We start from the raw sequence: 12,256 nt of genomic DNA, 5'->3' as shown, positions 1-12,256 counted from the left end.
ATAGTGAGTTCATTTTGCACTTCAAAACTTTTATTTGCTTAATTTCACAAAAGTTGTATTCACACAAACATAGCCAGATACTGTAGTTCAAGGGTTTGTAATAAAACAATAATATCTATCAATTCACAAGTACACATTTCCAGCTTTCTAAATTCTTTTGATATTCGTGTCCATGAAAAATGTTTACATACTATGGCTTGATGTCTTCTCCTTTCTACTATGCAACATGAGGACTTTGTTCTCTTTCTAATACTGCCCTGTCCCTGTGACATCTGTACCCACACTCTTGACCCTTTGGCTTCTTATATCGTAATTCTTAGTATATAGTTTACACAGCATTTCCTTTTATGGTTAAATGTTACTGACAATTGAGTTAGGGATGCTTTATAGTCTTTCTTTTCTGTAAGTCTCTTGGCACCTACCCCTACTTGCTGTATAAATCTCAATGGATTCAAGTACATTGGGGATTCTATCCATTTCATCCTGGAAAGCACATCCCAGGGAAATTCTGACCTGTTGCCATCCGACAGGGTGTCTTCTAGGCTGTGCAACTGCTGTCATTTTGTTATCTGTCTTCATCTTCCTACTCCGTGAAAATCCTCTCACCTCTCTCTTTGGTTGGATTACTGGAGCTCATACCATCCTCTTTCTTGGGTTAGTTCTCTTCTTTTGGTAGAACATACTCTCCAGTAGTTTTCTGGGAAAGAATGCATAAGACCTTGTATACCAGAAAATGTCTTTATTCTCTCAATGCATTTGATAGTATGAGTATAATTAGGTCAATATATGCTGGTTTCCAGTGTTGCTTTCAAAATATAAACTATTTCTGATTCTAAATTTTAGGAATCTTTGTCCCCAGTATTCTGACATTTCTGTAATGGTGATTGATGGTAGTGAAGATGATGGTGATGATGTTATGTTTTATTTAAGAGACTTTAAAACCTTTATTTCAATCTGGGTCTAGTCAGGTTGAAAACCCTTGAACTTTTTAAGGACTTCCCAGTTACAACAGCTAATAAAACTCCTTAAATCTGATGCTTCCCTTAAAATGTTTCAGAGTCTTCCCAATGGTTCTATGGTAAATGTCAAGCTCAGTGTGTGTTTCCTTACATTTTGTCTTCATCTACTGCATAGTCATTCATTCAAATACATATCAAATGATACTGAATGTCTATTAAATGTCTAGCATTTTGTTAGGTACTAGGAATACAGTAACAAATAGAATTTGTTTGTCCTTGTGAAGTATGCTACTATTTAGTTTATTAGGTACACGAATATAAAATAGCAAATAAAATTTAACAAATATGAAGTATGTTAAGTGCTTTCTGTAGCTAAATATACTACAAATCTGGCACCTATTTAATATCTAAAACTTCATCTCAGGTCTCTCTTCCCTGGCTTACTACACTATGGAAAATAATTGACTTCCTCTGGCAACAGCATGGTTACAAATGCTATACCTCCTACTTGGAGCTCTCTTGTTACTTTTTGGCTAATTTGTATGCATGCATGTTTCAAGTTTCAGCTTAACTGTCACTTTAAGAATAACTCTTCTAGATTCATCAATTTTAATTTGACTCCCCACATCATTATTCTCTTCAACATTCTTCCAATTGTATTCCAACATTATTCTATTCCAATATCATAAGATTCACTAAGTCCTCCAGTTGAATACAGAGAAATATCATGGAAATAAAATCATGGTGTAAAGAAGGAATTTTTAGATCAGAAAGGCAGAACAGTTAAGAGAGAGACAACCAGTAAAGCAAAGAGAGCAGTCTGGTGATTCTCAGACAGCAAATTGTTTATGAATTTCTGATTTTTTTCATATCCATACATTGGAAAATCATAAAAATTTTAGTGATATTACAGAAATGTTTGATATTTTGGCACTAGATTTCATTTGATAAATACTTCAACATCTATAAGCACAATAGAGACAAAGAAAACTTAAGGCAGAACAAAAGTTTGAAGCAGAAAACACACTGTGATGCCTATTTTCTAGTCTTGACTGACTGCTGATCTAACAGATGTAATACAGACCTTTACTTTTCTGGTGTGTGGAAATCTTGCTTAATGCTTTTCATCACCAACTAAGAGCACAAGCCACTCCTTTCCAAACTCCAAAGTGATGCTAAAAAGGAGTGGGGAAAATATCTCATAGCTAGCAGCTGAAAGGGTAGACAGCAGTTTTTGTAATTATCATTTCAAAACTATAGATTTTTTAAGATGACATAGACCTGACAAATTCTAGCACTATTCTTCACAATGGAGGAGACTGTATCACAATTCTTGAGTTTAAAACAGATCAAAGCATTTACCCTCTTCCACTCTTGTTAGGTTTTTAAGGTAGTTTTACTTTGGGACAGTTATTGGCCTGAGTTCTCTTCCCTGTGGAGCCTGAGAATAAATGTAATTCACATTTCACTCATTTTCCTACATTTCAAGTTACTGTTGTTGCTATGGATTAAGAACTGGTGGTCAACTTAATGCCAGCTGAATTAAATCAGCAGGGCACTGAGCATAGATGTTCCACCTGAGGAAAGTTGCCAGCATAAATAGACACATGGAGGAGAAGCTATGTGTTGAGGCATTGTGGATTCTCCTAGGAGTTGCTGTTTGAGCTGCTGGGTCTCCTGGAAAAGCTCTGGTCCTTACATCGAGCATTGCTTCCTGGCTCCAGAGGGAAAGACGTGTGCCACTTGGTCTCCAGGATAAACTTGTCACGCTGGCATGTACTGGACTATGCTTGTCATTGAAAGAGCTCAGGGCTCCTGTGTTGCTGAGGATGGCTGTGGTGCTTTCAGGACAGCCCTGGTCTTTGTTGTGTGTGTGACTTCTAGGCTCCAGCGTAGAACCCTTAGCCTACCAGCACAGCTCCTTCACCCCACTGGAATAGACTTCCTAGCTTCCACTGCTGACCATTGGACCTGCCCAGCACAGATCCGTAAGAGACTGGAGTGAGTCCTTTTTATGGGCTCTAGACCTCCAGTTGGACTCATGGGAGGCATTCATTGTCACGAGCTCTGGGTCTTCATCTGGACTCATGTGGGATATTGCTGTGGGATTTAGGCCCTTGACTAAATATTCTGTTTTTGGTGTTGTGGATAGATTTCCTGCATTTTGTTGTATTAACTCTGGGTGACCATCATAAAAATTATATTTTTATATTATAAATGTCCTGATTTTAATTGTTCTCCTCACAACCCCTGACTACAACAGTTGTGTCAACCTAAGATTTTCTATAGATTCTTCTGACTTCACATACAACAGATGTCAATTCATTTTTCATCATGTATTTCATGTGAAACTCACATCCAACTCCCCAACACATCCCTACTGCCCCTTTTCTAATCTCTTAAGATGCAGGTATTTCTGCATCCCAAGTCGTATCACCTGTCGTCATCAGTTTTAATAGGCACTTCCTGCTACATCCCATCAAAGCAATTATGAAACCAGGTCTGCCCCCATTCCTGCCATCAATTTTGGACTCACAACAGACTACTTTCAAACTAAAGGGCAGGACTTTAGGAGCAATCTCAACTTGATGTGGTTTTTGAATTGTCATTTATTGTACTGTCATCTTTGGATTCACATTGTGTATTTGTCTTCAGGGGTCAAGGATAAAAATGACGCACATCAAACATATAGGGCAGATAATGCTGCCAGAGGCCACTCCAAGTTGATTGAAAACCGATCATTGGGCCTTATCATTTCTGTGAATTGTTATTTCTAACAGGTGCCATAAGGTGGTTCACTTTGAGAAGCACTGTTTTATGACTGTGACTGTTTAAGTCACCATCCACAGCTGAGCCCACTCATCACCTTTTTGGATTCAGGCTGACCCAGAGGTGTATTTTGTCCTGATACTGATGCTGGATTGCATTATTATGGCTTCACTCCCTTTTTAAACTTTCAGTGAGAAAAAGGGTAACTAGATCAATTAGTCTAAACTGGTCCAGTGTTGAACCTATGGACATGTTACTTTCTTTTAAAACAAATTAATGTAGGGTCCTAAATTAAAACCTCAATATTTAGGTATAATTGCAGAATTGACCCTTCACTATAAATTAGTGGGTTTTTGGGTTTCAGTTTGGTACTCGGTCCCTTAAACTGTGGCCAGTCAGTGCTGTTTCTAAATTGTGTTTAAATGTTGACATTGCTAAAAATGAAATAAATTCTTCCATAGAGAGGTTGCTGTTTTCAAACAGATTTGGGTAACACAGACCTCAGTGCATTATAAATGAAGAGCAACACTTGTCCTTTCCACTTTGACAATTTATCAGCAAAGCACACTGAATATCTTTCAGGAGCTGGAAGAAAACTGAGTAAAGGGAAATTTCAAATGCCCTCTAGTGTTAAGAAGAAGAAATACCTTTCCTAGCTTAATTCATTATGAGGCCTTCTATACAGTCAGATTTGGCAAATCTTGGTACCCAACTCAAAACTGTGGTTTGATCTGATGCATGTAACACGAATGTAGTAGTTATTCATCGATCCTCTCCCCGGTCCCAAAAGATGCTCAAACAATGTTTTCACTTCATTTATTCCTTTAAAACAATATACAGCATTTAGTTATTTAAAATCACACACCTCATAAATAAAATCAATGCAGCTTAATGACAATGGCAAAATCAGGAATTACACAAAATGAAATCAGACATCTTCCAGGTAGCAGCAGGTGGCAAATAAGACAAAAGAAACATTTTCAAAACAGTCCATCTTCACTAAGAATATTTTCTAATGCCCAGAAAAATAACTGTGTTTTGCTCTGCCCTACTAATTTTTCAAGTTATGTTTGAATGCTCTAAACTTTTTCTTGTGGTTTTGTTTCAGGAACTTGTTTCTATTGCATTAATGCAGGGGCTAAGAAACTATTGTTACTCCTAATCCTTTTTGTCAAACATACTTTTTCTGTATTTTAAGCTGAATTTGGGATTCTTAAAGAAAAAAAAATTCTTTGCTAAATACATTATGTCCTGTAAACAACTCAAGCAATGAATGGCAACAGTGTGAAATGGACCACAGACAAGAACTGGGTCCTATGGTCCTTTACAGTCAATGGTTCCCAAACCTTTTGGCACAAGTGACCAGTTTCATGGAAGACAATTTTCCACAGACTGGGGAAATGAAGATGGTTCTGGGGATGATTCAAAGAAGGGTACAGTCTAAATCTTTCACACACACAGAGTTCACAGCAGGACTCATGCTCCTAAGAGAATCTAATGCTACAGCTGACCTGACAGGTAGAATTCAGGAGGCGACACACGGGGACCGGGTGTAAATACAGGTGATGCTTTGCTTGCATTTCCTGTTATGAGACCCAGTTCCAAACAGGGAGTGGACAAGTATCAGTCTGTGACCTGGGGTGGGGGTTGGGGAGTCCTACTTTAAGTTACTTAAGGGTTTACAGTCAGACTCAAGCATTTTACTAGAAATTCTATACATTTCTGAGGTTAACCTTTCCGTTTGTAAGGTAAGTAAATCCTACCTCAGTATTTCTAAACTACATGTAGGTTAGTTGCTTTGAAAACAGAAATGTTAAAGGGTATCACAGAAAAATGCTTATAGTGTGATCTTTAACAAGTTTTCCCACTTAAGTCCCTGTTACATTCTGTGCCAAGTAATCAAATAAAAGGGTTAAGGTGACAAAAAGACATTGCTTGAATATTGTCTGAGAAGTGTAGTTTATGAGTAGGAATGCATCCATTTGACAATCCCTTTTTAGTGCTACTTAATTTTCCTACTTTTTTTTAGTCTAAAATATGACTGGCGGTTACCAACCTCCTTTAAATGCATGTAAATCTAGACACAATTCAGACCAAGGTAATCGTTTTTTCCCCAAGTCAAATATTCAAAGCACTGTAAACAAAACACTAGCTTATTTTCGGGGAAGAAAAAATAAAACACTTTCCATAACCAGGAAGTTTAAAAATTCTTTTTGTGTTAGATAAAACGTGCTGCAATAATATAATGCTTACTAAGAAAACACAGTTAATAAACTAGCTTATTCAAATGATTTCACTTTACACTTAAAAATTACGTTGCTTATATAGTATACTTTTAAGGCCTCTGATTCAAAAATCAGCTTCCTTAAAATAAGTTCACTTAGAAAAACTAAGAATCTAATCTTTCAGGAATTATTAGTCATTTTTCTGCTACTAGGACAAATGTGAATACTGCAATGCACAACGAATGATAACAATCACATCAAAGTAGTAACATTTTTAAAATGCTAGGCTCCAGATCATGCTTCCAGCTACTGAAGTTGAATTCCACTGTTATCAAAACACCACAATGTTGTACCACTAAACACTGATAGCAAAAGCTGACCAAGAGCTGATGGTTAGCAGTTCAAGAATTGCTTTAATGTCCTTAACAAGATTCTTAGAGGGCTAACCATGTAAACTTCTATTTCTTAAAGTGCTGCAAATAAATGTTTCTCATCACATAAAAGAACATAATTCTTGATTTAAGTTTAAGAAGGCCACCTGACTTAACAAAATTTAAAATGAAGTTACTCCGATGCTTAATCTTACATATCCCCATTGTGACTTTTTTCAGAGAGACATACAAAACTATGTTTAAGCTGGGGCAACTTGTAACATCCAAGTTTTAATTCCTACGTGAGGCAGAAGGAGTAAGTTAGATAAGCCAGTTAGGAATGGGCACTTATGGGCATATATAGATAGGTGTTAATTCATTCCTGATTATCATTTTGTTGGGACATGAACTTCATGGAACACTCAAATGGCATGACATTAGTTCTTAACAGGGTCAAGCTGACCAGCAGCCAAGCTTCGAAAGAAGTCAATCATGGACCACTAACAGAAGATTTAATGGATTAATGTATCACCATAAAGCTAGCATATCATTCCTAGGGATACTAATTTTAACTCCTGAAATAATTCTACCCAGCTGTGCATATTCATAGCATTATACCTCATCCTTAACCTGAATAGTAAGGGAAAGGAGGGTTGAGGTGGGAAAGCACAGTTGTTATGGTTTTTTAAGCAATACTAGTGGTTGAACTCAAGGCCTTTACTCTGAGCTACATCCCTAGTCTGTATTTTATTTTTTGAGACATGGTCTTGCTAAATAGCTTAGGGTAGCTGTACTTGTGATCTACCTGCTTCATCGTCCCAGAGTGTTGGAGCCAGCTGGAAAGCACAATCTTTATATTCTACCACTAATGTAAACTGTCCTCACATTAATTAAAAAGTTTTTGAATAACAGATAAAACTGCATGAGTAGGAAGAAGTTTCATTCTGCTCCAGTGTAAACTTAGGATGAAGTGTTTTTAATCCTGCTGCAAGCACTAAATAAAATACTTTTCAAAATTCCCAAGACGAGAATTTACTCACATTCATAACTAATTTCAAGTTTAATAAGCTCATAAAAATAACACCTTAAAATCTATGAGGCTTACAAGCTTGTGTTTAGAATAAACATAAGGCCAGTTTATAGTTTTTAATAATTAAATGACCTACAAATAATGCTTCATTCTGAATTTTCTATCAGTACTGAATTTCAACGAAGAATTTAAAAAGTCAGTTTTGAAACTAGTACGACTTATCATTGTCCACCTGAATGAACCATCCAGGTAAAAGATATGGTAAGATCCCCCGAATATTTCACAATATGTAAGCAAAACATTTAATATGAAGAGCTTTAATACTGAGAAATATGTGTTCTACTTCTATTTGTTAAATTAATAAGAAATCCATTGTAGATGATATATACCCAATTTTAAAGTGTTAGGAGTTTATGTTGTGGAAACATCAAAAAATGCCTGGCACATTATATATTACTCAATAAATACTTGTTGCACGAAAGAACATCTAGATCTAAAACTCAAGTGAATGTCTTGCTATGTAGTTCAGGCTGGCCTTAAACTCACAGAAATTCTCCTGTCTCAGCCGGCTGAGTACTGGGGCCCAGTAGTATTTTTCTTAATTTAGTTTTAAATTTCTGATTTTCTGGGGAAATAAGATACAAAAACTATCTAGAATCAGATGACAAGACAGTACAAAAAGATTTTCATATCATATTCACTAGTACATATCATGATTGCCAAACATTAAGTATGTAAGCTCCCAAGTGCTATTTTTAAGGCTCAGTAAAAAAGAATACTTTCAACTTATAGTGACCATAACTTGTAATGCCTAAAACAGCTACATAAAAAGTACATACATAAAAAGTACTTAAGAAATATCATGATAATTTGAAGCATACTTTGTGAATTTTTTCTTAAAGGACCTTTTCTACTACATTGGTCACTTTAATATTCCTTAATTTTACATGACCACTTTCACCAAGTGAAAAATCTCAATTTTAAAACCTTTGCCAAGAAAATACATGGAGCTGTAAGTGCTCTAAGGTGTGTCATTGGTTTTCTGTGCTCTAAGGTGGTATCATTGGTTTTCTAAGTGAGACACTTAATCAGAAATGAGACCAAGATAACAAAACTTTATAAAATTAAGCTCCTTTACATTGTGTGAAATAATACTAAACAATTACAATTTAGCATCCCTGATCTTCAGAAGAAGAGGTAGAAAACTTTTATCTGGAAGATCTTTTAGTGAAGCTAAGTTTTACAGGGCATAATAGCAAACGGCTACACTTCTAATATTAGGATGAAGCAGAATTGTGAGAAACGTGAATAAGGCAAGGATTTAAAAACTTTCATATTTTGGAAGTGAAATAAATGACATCAATTACTTTAATACTGTTCAACAGTCAAAGATCACAAATAAGCAAAGTGCTAACTTGCAGAAACGTGGAATGTTCAAGAGCATTAGTAGAGGGATACAGCTAGCAGAAAAATACACACCATTTAGGTATGCAAAAGATTTTACAAAAATTAACCCAAAGCATAGCATAACCACTTTACATGAAGACTGTTTCTGAAGGAAGTACTCTTTAACAAAAAGCTGGGGAAACGAAATTCCTCAGACAAATCTGTATGTAAAAAAAGCAAAAACGCAGTGCTCAAATGTGAACATCAATTAAAAAAGCATACCCTGCTTAATTTAAAAATTGTATCAACAAGACCAATACATGAATTACATTAAAACATGAGGCCCATGGTCTTTTAAAGCTTCAGTAAGCTGCTTCAGGCACCTTTTCCTTGTACATTCTACTTTTGTACACTATAATCTTAAAACAGTACCCTACTAGGTCCTGTTTTAGATAACATTCTCAAGGAATAAACATCTCCCCGTAAAAATTGCTTGCTGTGTACTTATAAAGTCTACCAAATTGCAATATAAAAGAGTTTTGACAATTCTGGATATTTGCATTTGATGAATCAATTCATTCAGAAGCTATTAACTTACTAAGACTTATTAAAAGGAATCAATTACTGGAGACACTGTGATATATGTCCAGTGGCTTCACATGCAGTCTTTCACATTATCTGAAACGTTTTCTTCTACAAGTTAAAGCTGCTGGGTGCGAGTTTATAATACTAAAATCCAGTCTTCAGGTTAGTGTCAGTAGGTGGCAAGGACATCTTCTGTCATCCCAGCAGAAAGATGGCATGTATCACCACTGTAGACACACATCTGTAAACTTGCACACTAATTTTAATCTTAACAAGTAATTTCAATGTCTTAGTGGTTGAAGTTAAAAGAATGGTTCAAGCATTGTGTCACTTCGTATTTCAGGGTTACAAATAGCTTATTGGAAAATCCAGAGCCTTCTGGCTCTGTGAGGTAGTAGGCTTCAACCCTCATCATGCATAGATCACACTTCTCCAAAGTTGGTATGGCCTGTCTCCTTGGCATGCTCCCGTGCTTCTGCTTGTCCAGTTAACCCCTTCTGACACACCATGCATCTTAGGGTGAAGCGGTTCACATCAGTAAACTGTCTCTTTCTTCTAGCTTCATCTGCTAATTCCAGTGCTTGTACAAGAACAATATCATCATTACAGGAGAAAATGGTCAGAGGTGGGGTATCAGGATCTGGAAAGTTGCGCTGAAGTGGATCATAGTGGATGCCATCATAGATAAGCAAAACCCTTTTGGAATATCCTGCATCTTCCCCAAAACGATCAATTCTTACTGTTTGAGTGTCTACTACACATATTTCACATTGATAAAACTTAGATAAAATGGATATCTCAATTGCTCCCCCCCAAGTATCATCCCTTTTGATCCAGTCACAGTACTCTTCATTTGTTTTTCCCAGTATTGCCTCACTATAGAAATCTGGATCACTTGCCACAATTTGTGCTATGAGGCGTCTCATCTCCGGGGCACAAGCTGGATTCAAGACTCCTCCTTCAACGACATAATACACACTGGTAAAGAGGCATGAGTTGTCTGCTGGGACCACGGTTCTGGAAAGCACAGGCAAAGGTTCCCTGACATAACTAGGAGCACCATGATTTGTAAATGCAGATGGAGTTCTAGGCCTGGTTTGGTCTTCTTCAACGATCAGCATGTCGCCTGTTAAAATAAAACAAATCCAGACTGCAAAGAAATGATAGATTAAATTAGGTGTTCACTAGCCAAGTTCATAGGTTACAATAAGAAGGAGCATAAAGTAGAATACAACTTTGTAAACAAGTGACTAGTGGCATTTTTTGTTTACCGAATCTTCCTAAAGATAAAAAAGAACAGAACGTTTTAGGTTGCATCCTCATTTAGTGAGGGGGCCTGGGGCATACAGCGTCATACTTACATGACATATTTCAAAAAACAAAATTTCTTCATCCGCTGTCTGCATTTAAAAGCACAAATCTTCCACAAGGTAGTCACATACAGTTTGCCACTAGGGGGCTCTCCTTCTAAAACGTAACGTCTACCCAACGTAATGTCTACGGGGGTCCTTAACCCAGGAACAGGACACTTTTAATTATTAACCTTGATGTTCAAGCGTTAATGTTGGTCAGAACTGCTGTTGATTAAAACTTGAAAGAGCCTTTAGTGAATGTTCAAAATCTAATTGGAAAATGAATATATCTGTCAAATTAATATATGAAGGGTCCTACAAAATCAAGAAAGGAAAGAAAAAATGTTCTACACCCCTTAGATCTGCCGGACCATGATAACGACCATCGAGACAGAAAACACAGGATCTACACCCCAACATTTTGGGTATACGGTGGAAACAAAATGAACGAGTTATCTTCAAGGTAAATCTGGAAGCCAGTTGGGGAAACAGGGCTCCAGGGCCTGGGGCTTTTCTGTTCACCTGCCCTACAGACAAGGAGTTGCGAGACACTTGCCCGTCTCTATCAGGGCCCTGTTCCCCTCCCCTTGGTCCCAAGGCGCCTACATGACCCAAGCCATTTTGCCCGGACTGGGTCTCTGTTCGTCATTCCACGGCCTCCTCACCCCCCCCTCGTCCCCGCTTCCCTTACCTGACTGAATAGGCAGGTCTCCCAGGACTGTTTCCCCGTTGCTGAGATCCAGGCACTCGGGCGGGAATCCGACAAGGATTCGCTGACCACCAGGAGCGATTCCGGTGATGGCTGCAATTTGGCCCTGGAGTTCCCGCAGCCGGGTCCGACTGGATAGCCCCTGCAAAACATGGGTGCCATCCTTGGCCTTGCAGCGGAGCCGCCACATCGTGTCGGTCCGGTCGCCCGCAGGCCAGACACCGGTGGGGCCAGCTTTGGCACCTGAACCAGGATGGGAGACGCCGCCGGGGTAACCAGCCTGGGGATGCACTCCAAAATGGCCCCCTTTGGAGGAGCCAAACATCGCGATAAATTGCCGGTGGGAGCTACAGTTCTCGCGATAGTTTTGTTTGGCGCCTGCCTTTACTACTTTAAGAAGCGCGAACTCTTTTAAAGAGACAACTGCTATTTTCGTTCACTTCCAGGAGACAGATGGACGATGTCTCCGTATTCGTATGATGCAGCTGTTCTTGCTACCTGAAGAGCAAGTGCAGGGCTCTCCGCGTGGGTAGCATATATGCTCAAAGGAAAAGGGCGGGGGAAAGAGTTCCTGAGGCAAGCAGAGTGGAATGTAACCTTAAGCTCGGGTCGGAAATCCTTAAACCGGGGCATCCAAACGACACTGCAGAAAACAGTCATAGTTCACGACGCAAGCGCATGCCAAGGATGGCCAGTGAGTCAAACGATTGTCAAAAACAATCGGAGCCTCATGACTGGGCTCGCTGGACCAAACATTGACTCACTGGATAAAGGGGTCCGGGAGACTGGTCTTTCCACTCCCGGGTGACTGTACCTTGAAAACGTCCCTTGGCAACCTCAGAAAGCACACTGTGAGGTCACGATTGGGTC

General features: G+C 38.4%; 1 protein-coding gene across 4 annotated transcripts; it reads right to left on the bottom strand.

The window, feature by feature from the left end:
• Window positions 1–4,530: 4,530 nt before the first annotated feature.
• On the bottom strand, window positions 4,531–12,188 carry Yod1 (YOD1 deubiquitinase). 4 transcript variants are annotated; one of them, XM_063240037.1, is made up of 3 exons: window positions 11,984–12,188; window positions 11,369–11,528; window positions 4,531–10,475 (listed from the first exon to the last, which is right to left on the bottom strand). In XM_063240037.1, the coding sequence occupies exons 1-3, from the start codon at window positions 12,044–12,046 to the stop codon at window positions 9,748–9,750; spliced, it is 951 nt and encodes a 316-aa protein (XP_063096107.1). In that variant the 5' UTR covers window positions 12,047–12,188; the 3' UTR covers window positions 4,531–9,747. The 4 variants fall into 4 exon arrangements, with proteins under 4 accessions (XP_063096107.1, XP_063096108.1, XP_013013402.1 ...); XM_063240038.1 differs by having other exon boundaries at window positions 4,531–10,451; window positions 11,984–12,185; XM_013157948.3 differs by lacking the exon at window positions 11,984–12,188 and having other exon boundaries at window positions 11,369–11,935.
• Window positions 12,189–12,256: the final 68 nt, after the last annotated feature.

Source organism: Cavia porcellus, unplaced genomic scaffold, assembly GCF_034190915.1.
Source record: "Cavia porcellus strain 051 isolate PalLab524CR breed Dunkin Hartley unplaced genomic scaffold, mCavPor4.1 scaffold_29, whole genome shotgun sequence".
Taxonomy (NCBI): Eukaryota; Metazoa; Chordata; class Mammalia; order Rodentia; family Caviidae; genus Cavia; species Cavia porcellus.
Note: the sequence above shows the minus strand (reverse complement) of the source record. Positions and strands in the feature narration are given on the sequence as shown.

Excerpts from the sequence above, each read along its gene's own strand:
- Yod1 (XM_013157948.3), bottom strand. The coding sequence starts at position 11,711 with ATGTTTGGCTCCTCCAAAGGGGGCCATTTTGGAGTGCATCCCCAGGCT. Across the intron at positions 10,476-11,368 it reads AGACCTGCCTATTCAGTCAG|TCTGGATTTGTTTTATTTTA; the intron begins GTAAGGGAAGCG and ends ATTTCTTTGCAG.